This window comes from Scophthalmus maximus, chromosome 1 (assembly GCF_022379125.1).
Source record: "Scophthalmus maximus strain ysfricsl-2021 chromosome 1, ASM2237912v1, whole genome shotgun sequence".
In the NCBI taxonomy this organism is placed as follows: Eukaryota; Metazoa; Chordata; class Actinopteri; order Pleuronectiformes; family Scophthalmidae; genus Scophthalmus; species Scophthalmus maximus.
The window spans coordinates 25,326,612-25,352,529 of NC_061515.1; the positions used below are offsets into that span (position 1 = coordinate 25,326,612).

The following is a 25,918-nucleotide window of genomic DNA, read 5'->3' on the forward strand; positions in this document are numbered from 1 at the left end:
TTCACCAGACTGCTGCCATCTGCTGGGTATCAACCGTCACTACTACTCAGTGTCAAAATATCAAATGTGGAAATACTCCTACATTTAATCATTCTGGTGATGAGATTTTTGCCTGAACATCAGGCAAACATCCTGTACATCTTTATTTGAAGGTAAAAAAAAGAACAAATTGTGCATTATAGAAGAGAAAAATAATCAAACAATTTTAAAAATCACTGTCAGATATCAAAGAAAGAACCATGAGGGACCCTATGTGCTCCAGTACAAGGAATTTCCACAATGTAGTAAAATAAAGAGATGAGATCCTAGATGACAGGAGTGTGTGTGCGCCTTTGATCACTTTGATCCCAGGAGTGTGTGTGCTATAGATCACAGGAGAATGTATGCCTCTGATCATTGCATCAACAGGGATTGTGTGACAGGATTTCAATTAAAAACGAAAAGAAATGAACATTATGACAGTTACTCGCTAATCAACAAGCACTTAGCACGCAAGAAGGGAATAAACAACATGAATCTTACAAGTAAAATGCACTTACATAACTCAGAAATACTACTACAGGCTAGCAGAAGTCTGTGCTCCCAGACTGCTCTTGTGTATGTCTGTTTTGGTGAACAGATAAAAAAAAAAAATAGACATACTTATAATGCTAACACCATTGTCAAGTTCAAAACAAGTTATCTGTAGTCAAAATCTAATTCTTATGAATATGAAAGCAGACACGTGTACATTATTAACACAGGTAGCCGATGTTTCTAGTGTTGATCAAACGAGAATGTTCAAAAGTCGCCGTACACTAACAAGGACATGACTGAGATGAATGGTAGCCTCTACTGCTCCCAATACAATCTTTACATAATGTACCGAAAGGGGTTGATGCTGAAGACCTTTTTTCCCCCCTTCTCCCTGAGATACTGTAAAGATTGTTTCACGGAGGGACCATGAACGGCTTTAAATAAATGTCAGTGGACAAAAAAAAACCCACACGCGGATAATACACACGCCCACGCGAGGGCAGGCGATTGGCCGCTCCATCACAGCCCTCTGACGTCAGCTCGAGCACACCTGACGCTCGTTGAAAGCGAGCGAGCGGCGGTTTAAAAGAAGGACGCACGGTCAACGAGGCGCCTTCGCTCGCGACTCCCATACGGAACAGGACGTGTGCACACTGTGGCTGGAAGTCAGCGGCTCACCTGCGGTTTGGACCGGACACGAGGCTGCTGCTTTTTTGTTTTTTAAAAAAAACCCAAAACAAAACAACCGGGACTGACCCTCCGCAACCAGCGCCAACGGAACTTCATCCGACCGCAGCTATGTTTGAGGTACGTCGGTAACACGCTAGTTCGAAACGTGTGACTTCTCAGCTCCCCTAACTAGTTTCTTTCTATTGTTTGTTTTTTTTTATTAAAAAAAAACAACTAAATATTTGGTTATCTTTTAAAATGTTTAATGTAAATGTAAGTACACTTGATGCAGAGTAATCCTGTGTGACACAACAAATTAAAGTTCAGTGATATTTGATCTGTTGGGTAATGAATGGGGGGGGGATTAGTGCAGTCCTTTGGATTTAATCCTCCACCTCACCCCAACAAATGACTGAAGGAACCTTAAATGAGAGATACCGTGGAGAAGACATTCTGATCCAATGAAACCAAAAGTAATTTGCTTGAAAGGGAGTTCAAAAATTATGGCCACTTAATGGCTTACTGCTTTCACATCATTAAGTTGCATTATGGTCCTTATCTGTTCCAGAGTCTTAACTTTTGAGTTTGCAATATTGACGAATAAATCTCACTCCTTGGTCATTTGGCGTTGGATGGACGGTAACTGAGAATGCTGTGGATGAACGCTATAAGAACTGACTTTAAAAATGATGACACTCCTGTGATTTGACTAACTTCTGATTGGGCTTGGTGTGGACGCAAGTCTCATGAACATGCAGCTTTTTTCGAAACTCAAATATTCACTGCAACAAGCTAAATGAACAGATGCCAGTTCAGAAACTGAGACGGGACTTTATTGTTCAATGCTTTGGTCAAACTTAAAATGTCTCTTTATTTTTCAGACCAGTAGTGATGATCTGTTCCTGCCTTCCTGTCAAGATGAGGTGCTGGTGGACAACCTGCTGTCCAGTGAGGAAATGGATGGAGATGCTGATGGAGGAGGCCTCTCTCTAGCTAAGGCCCTGCTTCCCCTGGCGGCGTGCTCCACCCCACCCCTCATCCCCTGGGTCTGCTCCACCCGCTACAAGACTGAGCTCTGCACCAGCTACTCCGCTACAGGGTTCTGCAAGTATGCAGAGCGCTGCCAGTTTGCCCACGGCCTCCACGAGCTCCACGTTCCCTTCCGCCACCCAAAGTACAAGACGGAGTTGTGTCGCAGCTACCACACCACAGGCTACTGCTACTATGGCAGCCGCTGTCTGTTTGTGCACAGCTCCACCGAGCAGCGCCCTGCCCAGCGTCGCCGCAGGAACATCCCATGCCGCACCTTTCGGTCCTTCGGGGTCTGTCCGTTCGGCACTCGCTGCAACTTCCTGCACATCGAGGGTGGAGATGTCAGTAGTGGTCTTGAGTCTCCTGATGTTGTCGAGAAGGCTCCCTCCGCTCTCAGCCCCCAAATCCAACCGCAGACCAAGGAGTGGAAGCCTCGGGGAGCTCTGTGCCGTACCTTCAGCTCCTTTGGCTTCTGCCTGTATGGCACACGCTGTCGCTTCCAGCACGGCCTCCCCAGCAAGATCAAAAACTCTGACCAGAGTCGGGCAAGATTTCCCTACACCCAGCAGTCCCTGGGTAGCTCAGGTTCACCTTGCCCCTCCTCCCTCTTTAGCTCAAGCTCTTCAACCTCCTCCTCCCCTCCATCAACCCCTCCCCTCCCCACCCCACCTGCTGAGGCTACAGCCCACAATGCCTTCACCTTCTCCAGCCAGCACCTGAGTGATCTGCTGCTGCCACTGGCCCTCCACCTGCAGCAGCTCGAGACCAGCAAGGCCCAGGAGATCTGGGAAAACAGGGCAGTCTAACTGAAGGTGGTTGTTGTTGTCGGAACCAGCATCAGTTGGAACACCACAGCTCAATTATTATATATTTTTTATTAATTATTTTAACTTCTGCCAAGAGTTTTTTGGTTTTTTTAAATTGCAATTTGCATGACTTGAGTGCATGTTAGCAGGTCAAGCAGGCCTTGAACTGCTCAGTTGTAGATCAGAGGGTATGGAATAGTTCTTCTCCTATTACCGGTTCAGCTATGAGGTTTATTAATGTTTTAACTATTGTATATACATTATTAATGAACTTGGTAAATGAAATGTCTGACCTCAGCATTGTGAATAAACTATTTTAATCTCTAACCCTCGTGTTTAATGTATAGTTATTAGGCTATGTTGGATTCCAGTGCTGTGTAATACATTGGGACCAAATTCAAGCGGTATTTGACGCTGTGGTAGCAAAATGGCTCACGAGACAATGAATTCCAGGGTGACGGGGATATTGGGCAACATTCCAGCAGTGAAGTCTTCCAACTACAGTATTTGGCATTTTTAGGCAACTTGGTCTTGTGTCCCTTTCCTGCTTAAATGATGCTCCTGTGCACCAAACATGAGTCCATAGGGTTTTCCAAGCTGTGTTGTGGAAGAACTTGATTGGCCAGCTCAACACCACAATTAACCTCCAACATCAGTGTTGGACAAACGATCTTGTGGGAACAAGTTCTAGCATCCTGGAAGTAGAGGGAGGAGTGCAGCACATTAATGACCCGAGGCCTGTCCTACGAAGCAGATAGAGTTCCCTGTTTTGTTTGTCCTACGAAGCTGGTTCTCTTCTTACCGGGGTAAATCACCATGTTAACTTGTGCTTAATGGTTAAGCTGCTCCAGAGTAGGCTAAGTGCGAGGTGAGCGATCACAGCCAGATACCCAGTCCAGAGCCGCTGAGAGAGTAGCGACAACGGAAGTCCAAAATGCGTGCACGTCACGTGACTCATGTAGTTCCTGAAAGTTCTTGGTGCACAATTAGAATACATTATTCAGAGCGACAGCAACGCGATTTTTGGTAATCAATAAATGTATCAATTTAAAATATAGCAGACCGACATGCCTATGTAGTTGGATATAAACCACTAACATGAATTTTCTCTGAAAAATTGTTTTTTTGAAGGTACGTTTTGTACACGAACTTTTGTAGTGGTTGACAGCTTGAAAAAAATATAAAAAGTAGCTCCAGCACTAGCAGGATCAAGTTAGTCAGTCAAACCGCATGTCGTGAGGTTTTAGACAAACTAATTTCACTTGTATGAAGTGTTTTTTTTTAAAGAATAACTTCTGTAGTGAGATGTACGGATGTACTCGAACGCACCAGACCATGTGGGTCGCAGGTTGACGTGAGGTGTGCGACAGACGTCGGGAGACATGATGATGGCGGCTAACTGCGAATAAAAGCACGACGTTGAGACCAATTCAACTATGTGGTAAATAACGTGACAACTTCATATTTGTCCAGTCTGCATTACCTCATTTGATTTTCAACAATGAACACCAAGGACCTGGCCGTGTCCTTTATTTTGAAGAGTTTGACGGATGCCGTGCTCTCATGTTCGCTATCTTGACTCTTACTTGCAGCGTGTGTGTAGATGATCGCGTTCAGTCCACGGTGGAGAGCGGCTGCGCTGAGGGAAACCTCCCCCTTCTGACTTGAAGATATATGGAAGTTCAGCTGCAGCCGTTCACGCGAAGAAGGTAAAGTCTAATTCACGTATGTAACAAGTCACGTGGCGTCTTCCGCTGCAGTTCGTAGACAGCTACGTGTTAGCGCATCATCTCGACGTTAGGTGATTGGTGCAATGGCTCAGACACTTCGCACCTATTGTTTGGTTGTTTCCCATCAATGTAACTTATTTTTCTTTTCTTTTTTAAAGAATACAACAGTCGACACTGAACATTAGCAGTTGTCTCTGCGCCAAAGCAAGTTTTATCACCGCCCTACGTGCGTATTAAACTGTCTACTCCAGGCGATAGACGGAACCCGGGGTTCAGTTAGCTAGCATGATGCTACACTGTGTGAAACATCAACTCAAAAAGTGCTTTTGTCACTAATGCAGAACGTGTTCACCCGGAAGTCGATACGTTTAAAGAATCCGATATATGTTTAGATCAATTCGGGATGGAAGTGGTGCACCAGTACGATCAGTTTGATTATGGTTGTCCCCTCAAAAGGGCCGTTTGTAACTGCTCCATAACATATTGTTAAGTATATGTCTGCATTCGATTATTATTTAGTGTGAAGGTTCAAGTGTGCAAATGTTGTACATGCATTTACGTAAATGTATAAATAAATAAATATGTAAGCACATTGCTTTGTGTTATTATAGCAAAAAAGTCACTTTCATTTATCAGGTTAACAAAGCCACATTACTCCATCAATCAAAGATCAAACGTTACACGTGAATAACAAAGACAAATATCATCAAGGTATTACATTAACTTTGTGAGCTACTAAGAACATATGTGACAGGTGTGACATTATACAAAACCAAATGGATGCGGGGGAGCTTTGCAGAGGGCATATGGAATAATGAATTTTATAGTTATTGTTGGCACAACAAGTCAAAGGGCTAAAACCACTTAAAATAATAATATTATATGTGGGCTAAAAGGGGTCCAGTAAAAGAAATCAAGAACTGAAAGTCCACGTAACAAGTCTTTCAATAAAGGAGGGGGATGAAATAGCCAGGCGAAAGGGGGTTCTCTCCTGTCGCACGTCCTGTGCGGGTCCTTCCTGGGGTCCACTGCACGTGCACACGCTGGACGCCGCACCTGAGGCACAGAAAACACTGCCAGTGTGGTGCACACGCACAACACGTGTTTCAGAACCGCCGTATCCAAGCGCCAGAGTGTCACAGTTCCCAGAGGTTACTCACACCGCGTGGTAGAGCTCCTCCTCACTCTGCTGCTGCGTGTTCGTTGCGTTGCAACTCTCTGGTCCGTCTCTGCGACCAGCTGGCGTCCCCGGCTGCAGCCAGTCTCTTCCCGTCCTCTTGCGTCTGTGCTGTGCTCGTCCCTCTCCTCCGCTATCCGCTCTTCAGGTGCTATTGACCGCGGGTCACAAAATCACCATGCATTGTGGGAGCTGTAGTTCGCTGTAAATCAGGCTAGACTTGTATTTTTATGTTAACTTGTTGTGGTGTTTCCCTGCCAGTGTCTTGAGAGGCCGCTGTGAGCATGGCGGACCGGGAGGAGCGCCGCTTCGCCGAGATTTCCCGAGAGTCCGTCAAATTCATGGCCGAGAGTTCAGGCGTGGAGCTCGGCGACGACGTGGCTGCTCTTCTGGCTGAGGATGTGTGTTACCGGCTCAGGGAGGCAGCACAGGTCAGTGCCTTTCCTACAGCGCGGATAGCGTGGCCATTGTCAAGTGTTCACAATGTTCTAAATCTGTACAAAACACACAGATAAATGATTATGAGTTATTCATGTTGCCTTTGTGTTATTGGGGGCCACACAGAGCAGCTCACAGTTCATGAGACACGCCAAGAGGAGGAAGCTGACGGTGGAGGACTTCAACAGAGCTCTGCACTGGAGCAATGTGGAGGTTAGTGTCTGAGCTGTGATGCTTTCCCCTGGTCAGTAGTGTGTCAGGAGTGTGTCAGTATTGTCGGAGTCTCTGACCTCAAGCTCATCGTGTTCACCAGGCTGTTTGTGGCTACGGGGCGCAGGATGCTCTGCCTTTCCGTTCAGCGAAAGAAGGAGAGCTTTTCTTCATCGAGGATCGGGACGTAAACCTGGTCGAGTTGGCTCTGGCCACCAACATTCCCAAAGGTTGTGCTGAGACCATGGTTCGAGGTATGACCCGCTGTACTGGAACAGACTACAGACAAAGGTATCCTAGACACAGCTAAACATCCCTGATGTATATGTCTCTACAAGTAATTTCTCCTGTTTTCTTCTCTTTTCGTGTCAGTGAACGTGTCGTACCTGGATGGGAAAGGTAACCTGGAGCCTCAAGGGACGGGTAAGCCTCTACCATACTGTGGCTACATCCACACTGAAACATAGTTTGGTGTTTAGTCCAACTAAAACACTGTTTAAATCATCCAGATGAGCGTTCTAGCTACATATCAGAAATTTATCACTGTATCCCAACTGATTTCTGCCCGTGAGTGTGTTGGAGGGAGCAGTTGTTCTGACCTCACTGTTGAATGGCCACAGTTCCCACCGCAGTGCAGTCTCTGTCAGACGACCTATTGAAGTACTACCAGCAAATCACGCGGGCCATCCTGGGAGAGGACCCTCACCTGATGAAGGTATACTACTGCTGAACGCAGGCTGACACATCCAGTACGGCTGAACAACGTGCCCCTTCTTACATTTTTCTCCTGTGTTGTCTCAGGTGGCTCTGCTGGACCTCCAGTCCAACGCCAAGATTGCTGCTTTACTACCGTACTTTGTTTATGTCATCAGTGGGGTACGTTTTCCAGATGCACCAATACAACTTTCCAAAAATGATATGCCTACAACGGGTGTCTGGCAGATACCAGCTGCTTAATCCGGTGCTGTCTGCCAACTGGGAGACAAAATACTACCATCTTTTTGTGGGGTTGTCATCCTTGATCCTTTGGGCGTTTGTGTCCAGGTGAAGTCGGTGAGCCACGACCTGGAGCAGCTCAACAGACTCCTCCACATGGTGAAGAGCCTGGTGCAGAACCCCTACCTGTACCTGGGGTCGTACGTCCGGAGCCTGGTCTCCAGCGTCATGTACTGCATCCTGGAGCCGCTGGCTGCTTCCATCAACCCGCTCAACGACCACTGGACCCTCAGGGACTACGCCGCGCTGCTGCTGAGCCACATCTTCTGGTGAGCACATCGCAGGTGGCAGCAAGGTTGTTCACAGGCCGTACGGACAATCATTTTTGAATGAATATCCAAAATGGACATTTTTAGTAGTTAAAGGGATAGTTCAGTGATTTTGAAATGGGGTTCTATGAGTTACTTATGCATAGTTAATATGTTACCTTATGGAGATGGTGATCAGCGATGTCGTTTGGAGGAGAAGTGGAAGTGGCGAAAGCCGGAGTCTCACCGTTGCAGGGGGGACCGCCGAAAAACGTCTTTTCCGCCCACAATTTTAAATGCTTACCTAAGATAAAAATATCCGTTCTATTGTGTTTTTAGGTAAGCATTTAAAAATGTGGCGAAAAAGACCTATTCCTGGTCCTCTCCTGATGACACTCTTTCTTGATGGTCTCTTCCCCGCAGGACTCACGGGGACCTGGTGAGTGGCCTCTACCATCAGATCCTGCTGTCGCTCCAGAAGGTTCTGTCGGATCCAGTGAGACCACTCTGCTCCCACTACGGAGCCGTGGTGGGGCTTCACGCTCTGGGATGGAAAGTATGTATTTACTGCTTCCATCTGTGACTCTTATGAATCTGGTGTTTCTGCTTTAGAGGAGTCAGTCTACACTGACACCACTTTTCAGCCCAACAGTGAAGGTTGACTGAGAGTTAAGAGGCCTTCGACTGAATTGTAAATAAAATGTTAAAAATGTGGAAAACTTATTAGTCTTAGATTTTCCTTTGGGATGTCTTTTTACAGAGTGATATTTTCACTTGTGTTCTCCATGTGCCTGCTCCAACACTTCACTGATGCCGTCATTAATTCAAACAGTTTTATTGTGAAAATGAAATGTCCTTCATGTCTTGTGAATCTTTATGCACATTTCTGATAGAATCAGTGTGAAATATTTAGTATCTTCGGAAACCTTGAGATCTACACGAGAGACTGACTCCATTTCATTGCTGTAAATCTATAATTTTTTATTTACGATTATATGCTCACCTGTCATCTTGTGGCCTGCTCTCCACTCCAATCTGTGAATGAACCTTGCGTGTGTCTGTGGGCAGGCTGTCGAGAGAGTTCTCTTTCCACATCTTCCTGCCTACTGGGCCAACCTTCAGGCCGTGCTCGATGATTATTCCGTTTCCAACGCTCAGGTCAAAGCAGATGGACACAAGGTCTACGGAGCCATTCTGGTCAGTGCTGCAGCGACACAGACATCCTGATGAGTGTAAAATGTGCACATAGGCAACATGATTTGCTCTTGTTTCTTGAACATGTCTCACCTCTCATCCTCGTCATCACTGAACTGACAAGTGAGAAGTTCCAGGTTTCTAACCTCCATGGGTCATTATCCATCAAGATGAGTTGTTTGTTAAAATTTTATTTAAAAACCTTGCGGCTGTTTTTCATTTAAGACCATGAACAAAAGTTTGCTGCTTTATGTTTTCTGGAAAGCAACCTTGACATTTTGTTCTCACGGTTGCACAAGAGAAAAAAAGTAATCTTTTGGGGATCATGAATATTCATCGCAGTATTTATAGTCGAGAGAAATTATTAAAGAAAATATAGAGGCTGACTGGTTACACTTCCCTTACACATTTGTCAGTATAGATGGGTGGATATATCCACAGGTTCACTCACACATAACAATAATTTAAAGGGTACAAACGCTACTAATTTAAGTGCAATAAATATATTTATCTCAATATGTACATAAAAAGTGCAATAAAGTGTTGTCCCGTCTGTCCTGCAGGTGGCAGTAGAGCGCCTGTTGAAGATGAAGGCTCTGTCCCTGTCCCAGCCCGCAGAGGGAGGCTCAAGCGGTCACACTGGCTCTGTGGTGGGTGCTATGGGTTACAGGGTGAGCTCCCCTGGACTCAGCCCCCCTCCAGAGCCTCTGTCTGAGGCTGCCCTCGGAATAGCGAGCCACCTCCAGGCGGGCGGGGCGGGCTGTCCCTGGGAGGAGTGGACGCCGGTCCCTCTCCCTGCCATGTACTGTGAGCTCTACTCCTTCTTCGGCGACAGCCTGGCTGTCAGGTTCAGTACCGGACCAGGGTTCGGCAGCTACCCGCCCTACGCCCCGTCCCAGCTCGGCGAAGCCAGGAAGGAAGCCCCTGGCCCCGCCTCCAACCCTGACACCACTCGTAAGATGCCACAGCTCACCGCCAACCTCAACATCAGCCCCCGGCACGACGGGAGTCCTCGCACCGACCCGGCCCCGCCTAGCCTGGCCGCTACGGGACCAGGGAGGTAAAAGCAAACATTTCTAACTCTTTGTCTAACTGACATCATTCTGTTGATTGAATGTTCCTGACATTCTTTTCTCCATCAGGTCCCTGACTCGCTCCTCCACCTCCACCTCCTCCGTCCAGCGCTCCCGATCGTGCTCGTCGCGTTCGGGTCAGCGTCCGGCGGGTCTGTCTCGCGACGTCTTCCCCAAAGCTCGCTTCACCTCTCCTCAGGCCGGAATTCCAGCCTTCACCTTTCTCATTGGCGGCCGGCAAATGGGCCGTCGTTGCCAGGGCCGCCGCCCTTTCCAGACCACTTTTGCCCCGACTCCACCTCTCTCTGCCGTCCCACCGCGTGCCTACGCCCACAAACTGCCCGTCATCGGCAGGGTGGGCAGACCTGTGCGCCGCTGGGCATGTTCCTGTTACTCTCTTCACTTGCCTCTCTAGGGACCAGCCAACAGAAACTGACCTCTTCACACTGCTTCACTGCTATAAACCTGTAAATACTTCAAAATTAATTTTTCCCTCTTAAACTCCCAATATTTTGGTCTTTTGTGATGATGTTTTCATAGTTGAAAGTTGTACAGATTCTGTTTTATTATTTGGAAAACAATTCTATTAAAACCTGAAAGACTTTCTCATCTCCAGACTTCTCACTGCCTCTCCTCAAACTGAAGCAATCAGAATTTTTCGATATTTAAAAAAATTAATCTACAGAGGAGTTTTGACGTGGAGTGATGCAGGGGTTGAAAATCTGCAACGCTTCAACAGCATTGTCCATCCACGTTTTGGTTAACTTGGGCTTTGTACAGTTGGACACATGGAGGCCTATAAGAACGCAGACGGTGAGAACATTTTCCATTTTCCTGACGCCAAACTATAGAAACTTTTAGGAAGAAAACTGCAACAACAACAACAACAACAAAAAAGATTAAAACAGGTGGCAGTGTCCACGCTGTCTGTGTCTCGTCCCAACGCCAGATGTGTTGACTTAGCAGGGATGCAGAGAATTAAAGAAAAAAGGAAACGTTTGATTTATGATCACTGGAATCATTGAGTCGTACTACGAGACTTCTCGGTTTTAGTTTAGGGGTCTTTTGTGGAAAAACTGCACCTGAGATATACTTTAAAACCCGTCTGAATGGGCCGGTGTTTGTCACCCACTCTGCGCCTTTGTAAATATTTCAGGCCATGACCAGCTTCCAGTGTCAGGTTGCAGTCTGTAAAGAGACTGGGAACCGCCAGCAGCAACAATGGCCCGGCAAATGTCTTCACTGCGACTGTCGATTCGAGCCAATGCGTTCACCTGCCTGGCCGTCTGCTACCTGCTCTTTGTCCTGCTGGGGGGCGCGGTGTTCAGCGTGGTGGAGGAGCCGCTGGAGAGGGAGATGAGGGCGGAGGTGGAGGAGCTGCGGCGCTCCTTCTTGCGGGGGCACCCCTGCGTGGAGGAGGGCGAGCTGAGCGAGCTGCTGGGGAGGGTGCTCGCCGCCGACGCAGAACAGGGACGCCTCGACTTCGCCTCATCCCTCTACTTCGTCATCGTCACCCTGACCACCATGGGTAAGAGGCGGCGCAGATATGTATCCCATCGATGAAAGAGCTGATTACCCTCCCAGTCATCCGCGATAAGTCAGTAGAATGATGGGAGAAATGGCCAAATGTTACGTTTACAATGACACGAAAACAGCAAATCCTCATATCTGAGCCGCTAGAGCCGCTCTGTGGCAGAGCACATGCGCCTGCCAAGGCCCCACGGTCAACTTCAATTCAACCAAGCCAGAACCAAATTGCACACACACTCATAGATATCAATGCCCTTTATGTGCCCGATTTCTTTCATCAAGATAAATGCATTGGTCCCTGGGAGATCTGTGAAAAAAAGAGCCAATCTCACAACAATGAAGAAGGAGATGAAACCTTCCCGGAACCGCCTCCTTTTTCTCGATTGACGGCCAAATGTAACAGGTTCTTTGTTGACCCATGCCCCATCCTTCCACCAAGTTTTGTGGAAATCTGTTCCAGGGTGTTTGTGTAGACCTCTGACAAACCAACCAACCAACATACGGATAAAAACATTTCACCTCCTTGGCAGAGGTAGCCTAATTTATAGATTATCAAAACTGCTCAGTGTGAAGGAAAAGTCTGAATTTAAAGGAGCTTTTACTTTCATTTTCCAGAGCTGTTACTCTCTTCACACATTCCTCAGTGGAATGAGTTTGCTCAGTTGTCAACACGTGACAACTACAGAAAGACAAATGACAATAGAACAAAATCCATCAACTGCGGAAGGCAATGAGAAGCTGCGAAAAGCCACAAAAGAGCTACTCAAAGTTAATTAAAGTTCACCTCTAGAATAAAAACAGAAGTGTGAGATGGATGAGATGGTTTGTTTGGCAGCAGGATCACACAAACAATAGATTTTCACTAAACTGTGGTGGAAGGATGGGACATGGGCCAAGACAGAAACCCGTTACATTTTGGCGTGTATCCGTACAAACGGGTGGATCCAGGGATTTTTTTTATCACTTTCTTCATTGTGAGATTGGGTGTTTTTCTGGGGCATGTTCACAGATTTTCCAGGGAATATATATTTCATGGATCCAGATGAAACAAATCAGGCATTTTTAGGGGAACTGATTTCTATGAGTGTGTTCAATTTGGTGTGGCTTGATTGAATTTAAGGGGCCTTGGCAGAGATAGGCGTAAGTTTGTCTTTCTTTTAGAAGTAGGCTGGTTTTATGGCCCAAAGTTTTCTTCTTTAAGACGTCACATGGATAAACTGTTAATCATGAAGAACAAATGGTCTTGTGGTAGAAGTTTATTACGGTTGGATGAGAGACAAGCAGCTGGATGGATGCGTCTCCTCCCTTCTTCCTCAGGTTCTGACTCGTACACCCCCAAATCGGACGACGGCAAACTTTTTTGCATCTTTTATTGCGCCCTGGGGATCCCCTCCACCCTGTTCCTCCTGTCGCGTCTCTCCAACATGCTCCTCCCGGTTGTCACCCACTCCCCTGTCCAACGCCTGCACACTCACTGGGCCTTACCCTACGCCCGGGCCGCCCTCGTCCACGCCAGCCTCCTCTCTGTGCTCCTCCTCCTCCTCCTCTTCTTCCTCCCTGCCCTGCTGGTCTGTATGGTGGAGCCTGACTGGAGCTTCGTGGACGCCCTTTTTTTCTGCTTTGTCACCCTGAGCACCGTTGGCGAGGGAGGAGCCTCTCTGGGGGAGAGCTGGGGGCCCCTGGCCAAAGACACACTCAAACTCCTCACCACATGTAAGACACACCACATAAGAATAAAGCTTAAGGTGTAGTGTGTGCATGTGTAGTGTGCGTGTGTAGTGTGTGTAGTGTGTGTGTGTGTGTGTGTGTGTGTGTGTCTTGGGAGAGTATCTCCAGATTGGTCAAAAGTTTGAAGTCAACAAAAACTTTTTTTTCTCAAGACATCTGCCAATAACAGAGTGATAATCTAAAGCCTGTATTGACCAGAAAATTATTGGGGGTGTGTATGTAGCACACACCTTGGTTATGCACCCGCCAGATTCTTTTCATTCATGTCATGATATCATTATATTAACAATGATGGTTCACAGAGAAATCCAAAGATATGTATAAAATAATTCCCCCCCCCCCCTTTACGGAAAGATTTAGATTTGCTTGTTGACAATCTGAACATTCATTTTTGTACTGATTGGAGAACGACAACTCCTTCTCTTCACAGGTTACCTGCTGGTGGGCCTGGTGCTGATCCTTACCTTCAGGGATACTGTTTTGCAGGTTCCCCAGGTCAGTGTGGCGATGAGGCTCTTCTCCGGCTCGGATCGCGCACAGCTGGACGGAGTCCATCTCAGCGAATTGACATTGAGTGAGGACAACTGTGCGGAGGAGCCCCAGTACTCCCAGTCCGTGTGTACTATCTCCTCCGCTCCGTTCCAGCTGATGAGCCCATGTTCAGACCTGCAGGGACCTAAAACCTCAACTCTTGAAAACACCCGACCCTCACAGCTCTGACTTACAACTCTCAAGTGCATCGATTGTAGGTCAGTGGCCACATTTCATCTTCCGGCAACATACTGTAGCTCATGAATAAAAACACTGAATGATTTCACAGTATTTCAAAGTTGGTGTCCCCTCCTTAAGTTTCCCCACTCCTGATATTACTATTCTGGGTCCTACTCTTGTTTGGGGGACTATCATGCTCCTTTTTTCGGAACTACAGTTTTCATGATGCTTTGGTGACAGGTAGTGTAATGTTGCTATGGAGTCAGAGGCTTAGCTGTGGGCTACAACAACTCCTCTTTTTTACACTGTTCAAAATAACCTTATTCCATAATAAGGAATCTTCCATGACAGGTTCTTAAAACGGTCTTTATGAAATCTACCCACTTATACCAAATTCTTGTTCTTCAGGAAACCATGGTAGATCAAAAAGGCTTTTCAGCTTCTTCTGGACGTGAGGTCCAGCGTTCAATTGTGAGTCATTAAAGGGGCAGTAGGCAATTTAAATCCAATATCATTTTTGTAAAAATCAGCAAATATTTCCTCGCGGCCCGCTAGCTGTCGGTTCTGTGTGTGCTGATAAAAATCGAATTTCTTTCGGCTCAGGCCTGGCTCTGTAAATTGTAAACAAAAAAAATGGTAGTATAACCTTCTTTCTGCCCGTTACTATGGGAAAAGGTAATCAAGTACAACTGCATCTCTTCATACTCAACTTAGGAAACCAACTGCTGACACTTTTCTAAATGTTCACTTTTGCTGACTGAGTCTCTGGCATTACATTTCTGACTGAAAACCATTGAAAGGGTCGACTGACCTTGCTCACATGAGCAGGCAGCTTATATAAAAATACTGACCACAAGGTGTCACAGCTGTACAGACTGAGAGACTTAGATCATTTAAGTGCCTGAACGCTGCTGAACGACTGTGTTTCACTGAGGTCTCATAAGCCGTCAACATGCTTCCTGCTTATAACAAGAAGGGTGCGGAATAACCCAGCACATACTGACCGTTTGAACAAGGTCTGGGTATCTTTTGGATATTCAGTTTTTCCTTACAGGAATGGGAATAAAAAAACTAGAAGTTTAAAATGCAAAAAAATCCATAAGGATACACAGCATATTTTCTCATGCACTAATAAAAAATAGTTCAAAAGGCTTAGATGGAATGAATGCATGTCTTAATGTGTGTGTGTGTGTGTGTGTGTGTGTGTGTGTGTGTGTGTGTGTGTGTGTGTGTGTGTGTGTGTGTGTGTGTGTGTGTGTGTGTGTGTGTGTGTGTGTGTGTGTGTGTGTGTGTGTGTGTTGCGTGTGTGTGTTGCGTGTGTGTGTTGCTAGGGAGGGGCGAGAGCTGGCAGTGCTGGGCACAGGCTCAGATTCACGGCAGCACCCTCCCATAGTCCTCGGGAACAAATGGCCACAGTAGGTGAACACAACAGGCCTCTGTTACAGCTCCCGGTAAAGCGGTTAGACGGAAGGAGCATTCACTCCAAATACACCGTTCCACAGCAGCATGGTGTTGGGTTCACTTGTATTTTTCTAGTTCATCCCTCCATATTCTCTTTGAACATTTGATTAAAACCTTTTCCCTCAAACATTACTCGAACCTGTAGTTAATATTAGCCGATGTTGTGGGAACGTTCCCTCCTAGCTGAGGTAGCAGCATGTGATGTCTCAAGATGGCGGCACCGGTATCTGGGATATTTTAGCTGCACATAATATATTTTTTTGTTAGTGAGACCAACAAACAGAAATGAACATAGTAAAAGTTCTTTCATGACAGAAAGATAAATAGGAAGTTTTAAAAAGGCAGTTTTTTGTTGTTGTTGTTGTGTTTTCTCCTTAGTCACTGTTGAGAGCCTTCATCCTCCTCTTCCTCCGGCCAGCACTTCGCTGCTCCATGCTGCAGCTCGGGGCTCTGGCAGAGACACAGAGGTCACTGACCCCCACCGCAGCCTTGTGATGGCCGGTCATCAGACACATGAGCCTCCTCAGAGCTGGCTCAAATACCACAGTCGTGCCTCTGAGACACACTGTCGAACGCTCAAAAGCATTACTAGACCAACTCGGTCACATGACCATCACCAGTTGCTTCAAGGGATGTGGACTGTCCCAAAGGTGCTGGCCCCACAACTATTGGTCATACTACGACGTCCAGCGTTATAAGCCTCTGATCAACAACTTCCAATGGCCAATGGGTTAAATAACGTGCAAGGTGTCGCTCACAGTGCTACCTGCCCAGCGGCAAAGACGGGACTGACACCGACAGCCAGAAACGAGCTGGTGAACTTTTATCAATGGAGAATTTCGCAGCTGTCGAGTCAGATATGTCTGATTTTCTGCTCGTTGGGGAGCTCTGCCTCTTAGTCACTAACAAAGGATCATCACAAGTGAAATAGGGTTAGGGATTATACAGTATATTGCAAACCAGAGAATATAACAACAGCCAGCATGGGATTTTTTTTTACTGGTTTCTATAATTGAATTGATCATGAATTTGTCTTGTTTCAAGATTTCTTATCAAGTAGAATTGTCTTATTTTTTAGCTTTCCTTTTTTTGCAGTGTACATGGATGAAGAAATACAGGACATGACATTCTAATCAGGACAATACACATGGGATTAGCTGCACCATAATGAGATAGTGTATACGCATTTAAACTGAACCTAACTCATAAATGTATTCCTGACCAGCTAAAAACAATTCTAAAATAAAATCACAAATGTTATTTTATAATCCATCTCTTTATTTTCTGTTGTTTATGATTTTTTTTTTGTATAATCTTTTGGCCTTTGGCCTTTATCGGATTGTAAGAGTGCAGGAGAGACCGGAAACAGTGGGTGAATTAAACGCAGTAAATGGTCCAACCATGAGGCTACGGGTCAATTTTTGACTTGGTTCATTGGAGTTAGGAATGTGGCAAAACTGTCTTGCATGTCTTACATCTTACATAGCAACACCCCACCAATGCACTAAAACACTGAAGCAACCACCAAGAAACTATTTGGTACCAACTTAACAACCACTTACAAGCAATACTGTTGCAGTCAACTCTGACTGTTCTTACAACAATCAGAATCAGTCATATTTGAGCGAATATAATAGACAGCATTATTCTTATCTTGCTTGAAAAACATGAAAACTTATCCAACAGTTAGTCATTTCGATGGCATATGATTGAATGTCATGGTGTGTTATTTATACTATATTAAGAGGATGTACAAGTGACTTTACTGTGGACTGTTGTGTCATGGCTGCAGGGACATCGTGATGTTCTGTGACTTTATTCATGTTGTTGCACTTGCCTGTCAGCCTGTCTGTGCTTGTGACGGACAGCTCACAGGTGTTTGACTGAGCCAGGCTATATTTACAAAGGTCATAGATGGAACTGTGTGCCATGACACCAGCGGGGATCTGATTACTCACCCAGTGATGCATTTCAAGAGCATGTTCCTTCATACCAGAGGTGGACAACACTCATTCAACTGGATGTACTGCCTCACATACTTGCAGTCCCACACAGTTTGATGCCAGTACTCGCTGTCCCAGTATCCAGCTGTTGCTAAGTGATATGTTTGTCTCCCAGGCCGCTCTCTGGTGTTCTCCTTATTGGCCCTTAACCACCGTGGTCCCACCCTGGTCCCTCAGTCCTCCCTGCAGCTTACTCTGCAGGAACACTGGGAAACAGCTGCGTCTGGGCGGGTAAAAATAAAGCAAGAATGAAGGAAGAGCGGAGGGGAGTCTCAACATCTGGGAACAGCTTTTTTTTTTTAAGTTAGTGTTTTGCCAAGGCACCATGATGGTGGGGTGATTTTTATCTGAGAAGCTATTCTGGGAAGTGCATTTCCTGGTCCCCATGGTTCGGTGAAACTCTTAATTTGGAAGTGGATGGATTGTGTCAAACTGAACCGGGGGTTAGGGTGGAGGTGGTGTAGGGGCTGTGGGTTTGTCATGTTGGTAACTACAAGGTGTCATTCGTAAACAGTTAACTTCCTGCCTGTGGGCCACCGAACCGGCTGGCGTGCATCCTGTTTTGGAGTCGGGGGCATTGCAATGTCCAGAGAGTGTCCATTTTGACCAATGTTTACATTTGTACACTTTACATTCTAACTTGTTTTTTTGTTTGTTTGGTCATGGATTTTCTTTTTACACTTATGAACATAAAGTTACTGATAAACAGTAGAAAACCTCCATCATGGGAAACAGTGTTTTGCAGGAGGATGTGTCCTGTACTGCAACTGCTCTGCCAAGTGATGCAAAGTAAAAGAACATTTTTTACTGTGAAGGAAAACAAATCAAAATATTCCTGTCTCTGTCATAGTCATGTTATATTGTTATGGCTAAACTGTAATTAATACATTCTTACAAAGTGCATTGGACTAAGTTAATTTGAGCTCTGCAGCATTTCCTCTTTCTGTCTCGCTTGTATAGAAAGGTGAAGAAACCTCCTAGCGCTGGTCCTATACTGTATACTATGCTATAGTTTTGTGTCTTCCTCTGGAGTACCACAAGGCTCAATATTTGGCCCGGATGTATTTCGTTTGGATGAGCTACGTCTTAATTATATTATGTCATTTTTTCAAAAGTGTTCTATTGTGCTCATCCTATACGATGTTCAGTGAGAAATGTACAAGTCCTTTTATCCGAACCCCCAGTTCAATCAAAAATGCTAACTCAGACCAGTGCTCCTCAAAGCAGCAGTGCAAAATATAGCGGATATTCAGAGAACAGACTCCCTGCCTGGGGGTCTGGGTTCTGTTCACAATGGGAGGTGAAATACACCCTCCAACTGCCCAGCTTCCTCTCAAGGGTCTGGGTGAAACCAGGTCAGGGACGTCCAACCTAAATGAATTATTGGATGAACGGATAAAGAAAAGCAAGGCAAGCAACAGGCTGCCTACTCCCCAGGCTCAACTCATTCCCATAATGTATGCATCCAAACAGAAGAATGGTGGTGATGATGATTGTAAGAATGTTGCAATATAGACTGATGCTGTTTGAACTTGGATTTTTATTATCGCTAATATTTGGTTCCCCTGACTTGTCTCCCCTGCTAATATCCTCTTGTGTTCCCTACACACTGTAAGCAGCGACATGATCCCAATTACCGTAATTACACAATTACACAATCACAATTAATTAGTATGTCACTATATTTTGCACTAATAAAATCAAATCCACACAAGTTTCACATTCTCAGGATCACACGTCAAACAGCTTTTAAAAACCCTCCTGTGTTGTCTGGAGTTTTTTTTTATACCGTAATGCTCCAGTGGTTTTTTCTTGAACTCTTGTACTGGACTTTGTCTGAAATCTCTATGTTTTCACCAGTCATAGTTAGCTCCTTAAAATGTGTGACCATGTGTCATTATTCATCCATCTATTGTTTGCTAACAAGGAGTGCCATAGCTTGACATGCATGCTGCATAGCTGCATCCTACCGCTGCGGAGAAGAATGATCATTCTCTCCGCTGATAATATCAGCATGTGCACTGAGAAAAGCAGTGGGCCATGACAGGTTCCTCATGCTACTCATAAAGCAAAAGTATTATGTCTGAGGCGCCTGACAAGCAAGACTATTGTAAACACCCCTCCCCTTGTGTGTATTGAATGTTTGGAACCAGATAAGAACACATTCAGAGACTGACCCAGTTCTCAAGAGGCTTTGTAAGAGGAAAACGGATCGACTGTGTCCGGCGCTGAGGTGAAATGTAAAGATCCAGATTAACTGCGTCACAGCAAACTTTTCAAAACAACAACTAGATCAAACTTCCAACTCGAAAAATCATCTCAGTTATCAATTACCTTCATTTGAAGAAAAGAACACACCATGACACAACTTTTTAAACTCATAAAATGTAATGTAAGTTAAGTAAACACACGATCTGTGTAAACTGGTATATTGAGTACATTCAAATGAGTTAGAAAAACTTTGAATTGACCTGATATCTCGCGGTTTAAAAATCTGGAAATCACATGAATATAGTGCAACTTATTATGATGATATAGTTTTGCAGTACAAAAACCCCCCAGACAGGACTCTTATTACTGGAGTGTCACCTTTCATTAGTTATTTAGAGTTATTTAGATATCTAATAAGTTTTACAGCCTCCATCTTCACCCTCATCCCCACCCTCATCATCACGCTCAGCAGAAAGCCACAGACAGGCAGACACTGAAATGTCCCTGGGAGTTTTTTTGGTTTTGTTTCATTGTAACATTGAAGCTTTTGTTTTGACTTTCTAATATTTTGATTAGTGTAGAATTTCATTTTTTTCTCATAGCAGAGAAGCTGGATCCAGTCGGTGCGCTCAGTATTTATGGGCTCTGATTAAGAATAACTGCATTAGATGATGGCTTTGATTTGCAACTCGATAAGCTAACTATATTTCATGTCCACCTGAAAATGTGCCCAGTCCGATGAGAGTACTGGGTTTTTAAAAGCTCACAAAAACAATAATCTATGATGTCACCCCATTGTGCGAGTGATTATTTGGTGCGGGTGTGGCTCAGGAGAAACGTACAGAGGGTCGTCCCCTAACAAGAACTGATGGTTTGATCTATGATATATAAACACAGTTCATTGACCATAATCACAGCAACAGACTGACACACAGAGATTACTGGATTTATTAGTAGGATACACTTTATGTATTTGGAAAACACAGTAATGACGCTGTATGAATGTTTGATGTGACATCTTTAAATGAATGTTTATCATGCAGGGTGTAAAAATAGTGTTTATCTGTGTGTGTGTGTGTGTGTGTGTGTGTGTGTGTGTGTGTGTGTGTGTGTGTGTGTGTGTGTGTGTGTGTGTGTGTGTGTGTGTGTGTGTGTGTTAGGAGGCAACATTGTATCACCAGCTGCTCAATGTGCCAGTGACAGATTATATAAATAGAGTCTCAGGGCTAAATTGGAAAAGTCCCTCTGGGTGAGGGGGACTCATGACAGTGGGGAACTTTCCCCAGCAGGCTCACCACTCATTTATTTTCTCTTCTCAGTCCTTGATAATGCCCCTTAACATCAGCTTCATGGGAACTCAGTAATCACTGTTTGGCTTCTCTTTGGAGCATTTGTGTCGCCCTGCACATTGTGTTGATTGTCTGATTCAGGGAGAAAAGGGCACATCCCTCTGTAAAGCGCCGCCACCGGTTAGCAGGGGAAAAAATGTTAATGTCACCCAAAACTATAAAATGCCGTCCACATAAAAAATACTTTTTGCAGGGATGAAATCAATTAACTTGCAGTTTATAGCAGCAGAGGAAATATATGAAGCTTGGCAATGCTTCATTACAGTACAGGAAGTGTGTGTTACTCTCAGAGTAGTTAGGAATAGACAGTAATCAGTCCAATGACTTAGATTAAGTTTAGTTCATCAAGAAATTTCCAAGATTATTTTTTTTAAATTTACAATTGTTTGTTTGCTCCATGATTTCACTTCAGAAACACTGGGACATTGAATAATGTGAATTTAAATAACAGCTGGAAAATGGAGGTGTGACTGGTAGTGTATATACTCACAGTAGTTACATAGTCCTAATGAAAAGTCACCAAAAATACATGTCAATAGCAACCCATTATTGTGATTATGATTATGATTATGATTAATAATATTATTTATATGAAGGCTGACTTCAATTAGCCAATTGCCCACTAACCATTGGGCTGCATCAAGTCAACCATAAAAAATAAACTCTGGTGAAACCGGAAGTGCTGACCTTCAAATTAAAAAAGTCACATTTTAAGTGTTTCCATATTTTGTTATCAAATCCAACAATGGATTTGGCCAATTTTGAATACCAATTTTCATTTCATGTAGTTCATATGAAGAAAAGTTGATTTGTTGAATGTGTCATCACAATTATGTAGAAAATAATGTTATTTTCCGTTGCCCCTTTGACCTGGATCTACAATATTTTGTGCTGTATGATAAAAACAGGGACGCTATTTGTAAATATGGATTTTAATTTTGGGGCACGATTTATTTTTAAGGTTACAGGTTGAATTACTTTTCCAAGTAGGCCGAGCACATGAAATATCTTAACAAATGCATTTTTTTTTTATGATTGTATGTTACCAAATGCTGCATGTTATATATTGAGATGTTTTGTGTGATGGTGTGCCGATAATAATTTTTCTCCAATTAATAACTTCGCCTCCGATTTTACAGCCTATGAAAGTCATTCTGCGTTCTGCGAATTGCCCCCAGGGAGGCTTTTATTTTGAAGGGTCGTAGTCACCGGCGTTGCGGGTGGCTTCCGGTGGGCTTGACGCGAGCACAGTGCGCCTCCCGAGGCGTGCGTGTTTGTTTTGAGGAGGGAGCGCCGCCGGACGCCGGCAGCGGAGAGTCGTCATCCCACCGCTGGGAAGGAGCTGTCAGCGGAGCAGGTGGAGTGTCCCCCCCCCCCCCCCGCGGCGGAGACCACAACCACGACCATGACGTCTGTGTGGAAGCGGCTCCAGCGCGTCGGAAAGAAGGCGTCCAAGTTCCAGTTCGTCGCCTCCTTCCAGGAGCTGGTGATAGAGTGCACCGACAAATGGTGAGGGGCTGTGAAGGCAGCACGTCGCTCGGGTTCACACCGTGGGGCCGAGCGACGTGCTCATTCCCGTGTAAAGGCACTTGGACACCAAGTGACGCCGAGCTCCATTCAGAAGTAGGAACATTTTACATTTCGGCGGAGTCTGTAGAAGTTGCGCGTTTTTGAAATGAAATAGTGTCTCGGTGAAATACTGCGACAGGCACTTGTCATGTGCGGATCTGCTGCCTGTCGTTTGGATGTGAACATGGGTGATTATGTGTGATTATCTATGCGTCGGTGTGGAGCGCACGCCCCGGTACTTCCGCGTCTGTGTTGTTAACATGGAGCCCGAGTGGGTTCGGGGAGTCTTGTGGGAACGAATGACGATGTCCGCACGGGACAGTCGACGTCAGAGAGGATGATGTGGTCATCCTCACCATCAGCACCAGCAGGGCTGGAGCCAGGATGTTGTCATCCCGCCCCCAACCCACCTGCATCACCCAACTCTCCCAATGAATTTCTGACTAGTCACCATGGCCAGATGGAACCTTGTGTGTCCCTCAGTGCTGCAGCCTAGTGCCATGTAGTAGATGTATTTTGTAATGTAAAACATATATAAACAAATGATCTACATCTCACTAATCGACCCACTTTCCTATCAGCTATCTCGTTATCACATGCCGGCTACTCCAGCGTTGTTCTCCAGCGCTGAAATAATGTGTCGGTTAATTCATGATGCCAAGATTCTTCTAAAATAAGATTGTCATTATGTTGACACAAAGGGAACATTTTAGATTATTTTCTCAGTGAAAAGTTTGTGATTTCGATAAAGATTTAATCATTTTGGTCGTGGTAACTGTCTGCTGATGGCTCATAAAGGCAGGCCTCCCCGGAGACAGCATGGACTAGGCTTTCCTCCAAGGCGCTTTGGAGGTTCTCTCCAGTTCCTTCCAACAGTGGTCACAGTCACGATATTTGTGCAAATCTGAAATGACTGCTCACGCCTCACAATGTGACTGACCTGAGTTATTGTGGTTAGCGTTTGAGCTGTTCGTCTGACAGCGTCAGTCTTGGCTTGGCAGGAGTTCCATTAATTCCATTATCGTTACTCACGGAGCAGTCAGCATGTGTTTTCAATCTTCCAGCCCTGGCTTGTTCAGTGGCCCACCTTCCTGTCGCTCTGTTTATGCACTTTTCAAGACGTATCGTACACAGCGACCAGTTTCAACATGTGTCTGTTCCTGGTGTATTCAAGCACACAGTGTAATCATTGATATACTTTACTTTGCTTGTCCTGTACTACAGTTATTTTCCCCCTTAGGCAAACAAAAGTAGATGATGACAAATATAATGTTTTAGGTGAGAGTGAAGTGTGAAGTGGACTGTGAATGCAAGATAGAAAGTGCATTAGAATTTGCTTTCCAGTTTTCAGTTTTTTAAATTTATTTGTTTGTGGAGGGATCTTTGAGTTTTAGGATCCCTGAGGTGCTCGTGTTGCAACGTGCGTATGGTTTACCAGCCCCCACTGTTTCCTGAGCAGGTGAAGGCGGTCAATGTCTTCGCCCTCTGTTGTCACTGTCCCTAGTTAAATGCCCGCTCAGTCCTCTTTTACAACTTGATATGCTACACGAGGATGGCGGACTGGCGCCAGAACCTTGATCCCAGTTACTGCTGTGAACAAAGAGCCTGGCTATTCACCTAGGCATCCCTACAGTAGGTATCTCCTGGAGCAAGCTGACTCTTGGATTCATAGGCACATTCCTAAGCCCCAATTTTAGCAATTTATCTGGAGTTTGCCAGCCCAGGAACATAAGGACTACTACCTTTCATTTTTCCAAGGTTAAACCAGCTAAAGTGGTTGGATAATGTACCACCAGACACCCTAAATCCCCCGGGCTCATTAATGGGGACCCCTTCTGCGCTGTCAGGGTATGTCGCTATCGGTGGGGCCATCCCTCGATGTTCGAACTCTTTCTCAATCTCAAAGGCTGAGCCTAGTCGTCCTACAGAGAAAGCTCATTTTGGCCGCTTGAATCTGAATCTGAATGAGCCTTAACAGAGCTCTTGACCATAAAGTGAGGGTTTTGGAAGGAATATCAACTGGAAAATCGAAAGCTTTGCCCTCTGACTCAGCTCCCTCTTCCAGACAATGACCACCAGTACAACGCCCTGCATGACGCCACAGCGATCTGCCCGTCCATCCCCTCCTCCATCCTCCACTCAAGTGAACAGGATCCAGGATAGTTGAACTCTTTAACTTGGAGAAGAGAGGGAGCGATAATGATGATCACAATTTTCACGTAGGACGTAACGTTTTAGTTAGAAAGTACTCACTTCGGGGGGAGACTTTGATCGTGTTCTAATGTTGTACATTCACATGAAGAGTGTGCTAAAGAGCAGTTTACACATGGTGACTTCCTGGAGTCTTGTTGTGACAGTTAGGCTGCACAGTTCTAAAACAGAAGCATGGGTTTGAGGGGATTTGAAGTTTAGCAAGAACATACACTCATTTGTGACCTGTGCGTGAAATCACAAACAGTACACACTTGTGTGTTCAACAGGATATGACAAGAATGTGTAAAATGTGGATCAGCTACATCCACGGTCTCCCGAACTGATCAGCAAAAAAAACCAGCCACATTCAGAGAGTACAGAGAGTATCAGAGAGTTTAAACAGTCTGGGAAAAGTTTTAAGATGCTGCATGATTACCAAATACCCTTACACCATTGATCCTTCCCTCAAATGGTAAAGCTGCACACTGCAAACCAATAATAAACGACTACAGGGGCTAAAAAACTGTCTACAATAGTAGGCTAGCCTATTGCAACAACATGGAAACATGTCAGAGATAAATAGTGCAGCAGGTGTAGGGTTGCTATTAAAGCTCTGTGAAGATCAGCATCGCAGGCGTCTATTTCTGGTCTTGGTCTCGCTCTCTCACAAACAGTCTCACCGCTCCACACATTGGATATGAGTCATGCCGCATACAATGCAACATTTTATTCCTGCTGTGTGTTCAATCCTTCATCATTTCTATTTATATAAGTTTTTTGGTGAATGATAATTCTGGTTTATTACAATTTGGCTTTTACGTTTGTAGATTTGGCCATCAGTTATGCTGAAATGGTTCTTCTTCTTCTTAATTATGAATTTAGAATTCTGTTGCAGATGTGAAGGAGTGTATTGTTGTGGGCATTCCTTACATAGTAAAACGCACGCGCGCACGCACACACACGCACACACGCACGCACACACGCACGCACGCACGCACACACGCACACACACACACACACACACACGCACACACACACACACGCACACACACAAAACATCATCTCCTGTGCCTG

General features: G+C 45.1%; 4 protein-coding genes across 17 annotated transcripts in view; all 4 read left to right on the top strand.

The window, feature by feature from the left end:
* The first annotated feature begins 838 nt into the window (after positions 1-838).
* cth1 (cysteine three histidine 1) lies at positions 839-3,350 on the top strand. Its single transcript, XM_035628012.2, has 2 exons — positions 839-1,323; positions 2,067-3,350. Exons 1-2 carry the CDS (start codon positions 1,315-1,317, stop codon positions 3,021-3,023), a joined length of 966 nt encoding a protein of 321 aa, XP_035483905.1. The 5' UTR covers positions 839-1,314; the 3' UTR covers positions 3,024-3,350.
* A 955-nt stretch (positions 3,351-4,305) lies between these two features.
* On the top strand, positions 4,306-10,698 carry taf6l (TAF6-like RNA polymerase II, p300/CBP-associated factor (PCAF)-associated factor). Its single transcript, XM_035627930.2, has 13 exons — positions 4,306-4,464; positions 4,616-4,732; positions 6,192-6,361; positions 6,495-6,581; positions 6,682-6,832; positions 6,951-7,001; positions 7,199-7,293; positions 7,380-7,454; positions 7,623-7,843; positions 8,246-8,378; positions 8,891-9,019; positions 9,580-10,076; positions 10,159-10,698. Exons 3-13 carry the CDS (start codon positions 6,215-6,217, stop codon positions 10,502-10,504), a joined length of 1,932 nt encoding a protein of 643 aa, XP_035483823.2. The 5' UTR covers positions 4,306-4,464; positions 4,616-4,732; positions 6,192-6,214; the 3' UTR covers positions 10,505-10,698.
* A 65-nt stretch (positions 10,699-10,763) lies between these two features.
* On the top strand, positions 10,764-16,896 carry kcnk7 (potassium channel, subfamily K, member 7). Of its 3 annotated transcripts, none has more exons than XM_035627992.2 (4): positions 10,764-10,902; positions 11,246-11,617; positions 12,937-13,332; positions 13,778-15,279. In XM_035627992.2, exons 2-4 carry the CDS (start codon positions 11,311-11,313, stop codon positions 14,065-14,067), a joined length of 993 nt encoding a protein of 330 aa, XP_035483885.2. In that variant the 5' UTR covers positions 10,764-10,902; positions 11,246-11,310; the 3' UTR covers positions 14,068-15,279. The 3 variants fall into 3 exon arrangements, with proteins under 3 accessions (XP_035483885.2, XP_035483862.2, XP_035483855.2); XM_035627969.2 differs by adding an exon at positions 15,898-16,896 and having other exon boundaries at positions 10,838-11,617; positions 13,778-14,096; XM_035627962.2 differs by having other exon boundaries at positions 10,838-11,617.
* Positions 16,897-22,222: 5,326 nt separating this feature from the next.
* Positions 22,223-25,918, top strand: part of ehbp1l1a (EH domain binding protein 1-like 1a) — a 33,705-nt gene continuing 30,009 nt past the window's right edge. For 7 of the 12 annotated variants that reach the window (XM_047336558.1, XM_035629666.2, XM_035629675.2 and 4 more), the window contains exon 1: positions 22,305-22,591. In XM_047336558.1, coding sequence (XP_047192514.1) covers positions 22,488-22,591 — 104 coding nt within the window. In that variant the 5' untranslated portion in view covers positions 22,305-22,487. Of the gene's footprint in view, positions 22,592-25,918 lie in introns of all 12 variants that reach the window. The other 5 variants (XM_047336572.1, XM_035629731.2, XM_035629741.2 and 2 more) reach the window with 5 other exon arrangements.

Coding starts and splice junctions, on each gene's coding strand:
- taf6l (XM_035627930.2), top strand. CDS start 6,215: ATGGCGGACCGGGAGGAGCGCCGCTTCGCCGAGATTTCCCGAGAGTCC. Junction 7,294..7,379: donor AGGACCCTCACCTGATGAAG/GTATACTACTGC, acceptor GTGTTGTCTCAG/GTGGCTCTGCTGGACCTCCA. Junction 7,844..8,245: donor CTGCTGAGCCACATCTTCTG/GTGAGCACATCG, acceptor TCTTCCCCGCAG/GACTCACGGGGACCTGGTGA.
- kcnk7 (XM_035627992.2), top strand. CDS start 11,311: ATGGCCCGGCAAATGTCTTCACTGCGACTGTCGATTCGAGCCAATGCG. Junction 11,618..12,936: donor CGTCACCCTGACCACCATGG/GTAAGAGGCGGC, acceptor CTTCTTCCTCAG/GTTCTGACTCGTACACCCCC. Junction 13,333..13,777: donor ACTCAAACTCCTCACCACAT/GTAAGACACACC, acceptor TTCTCTTCACAG/GTTACCTGCTGGTGGGCCTG.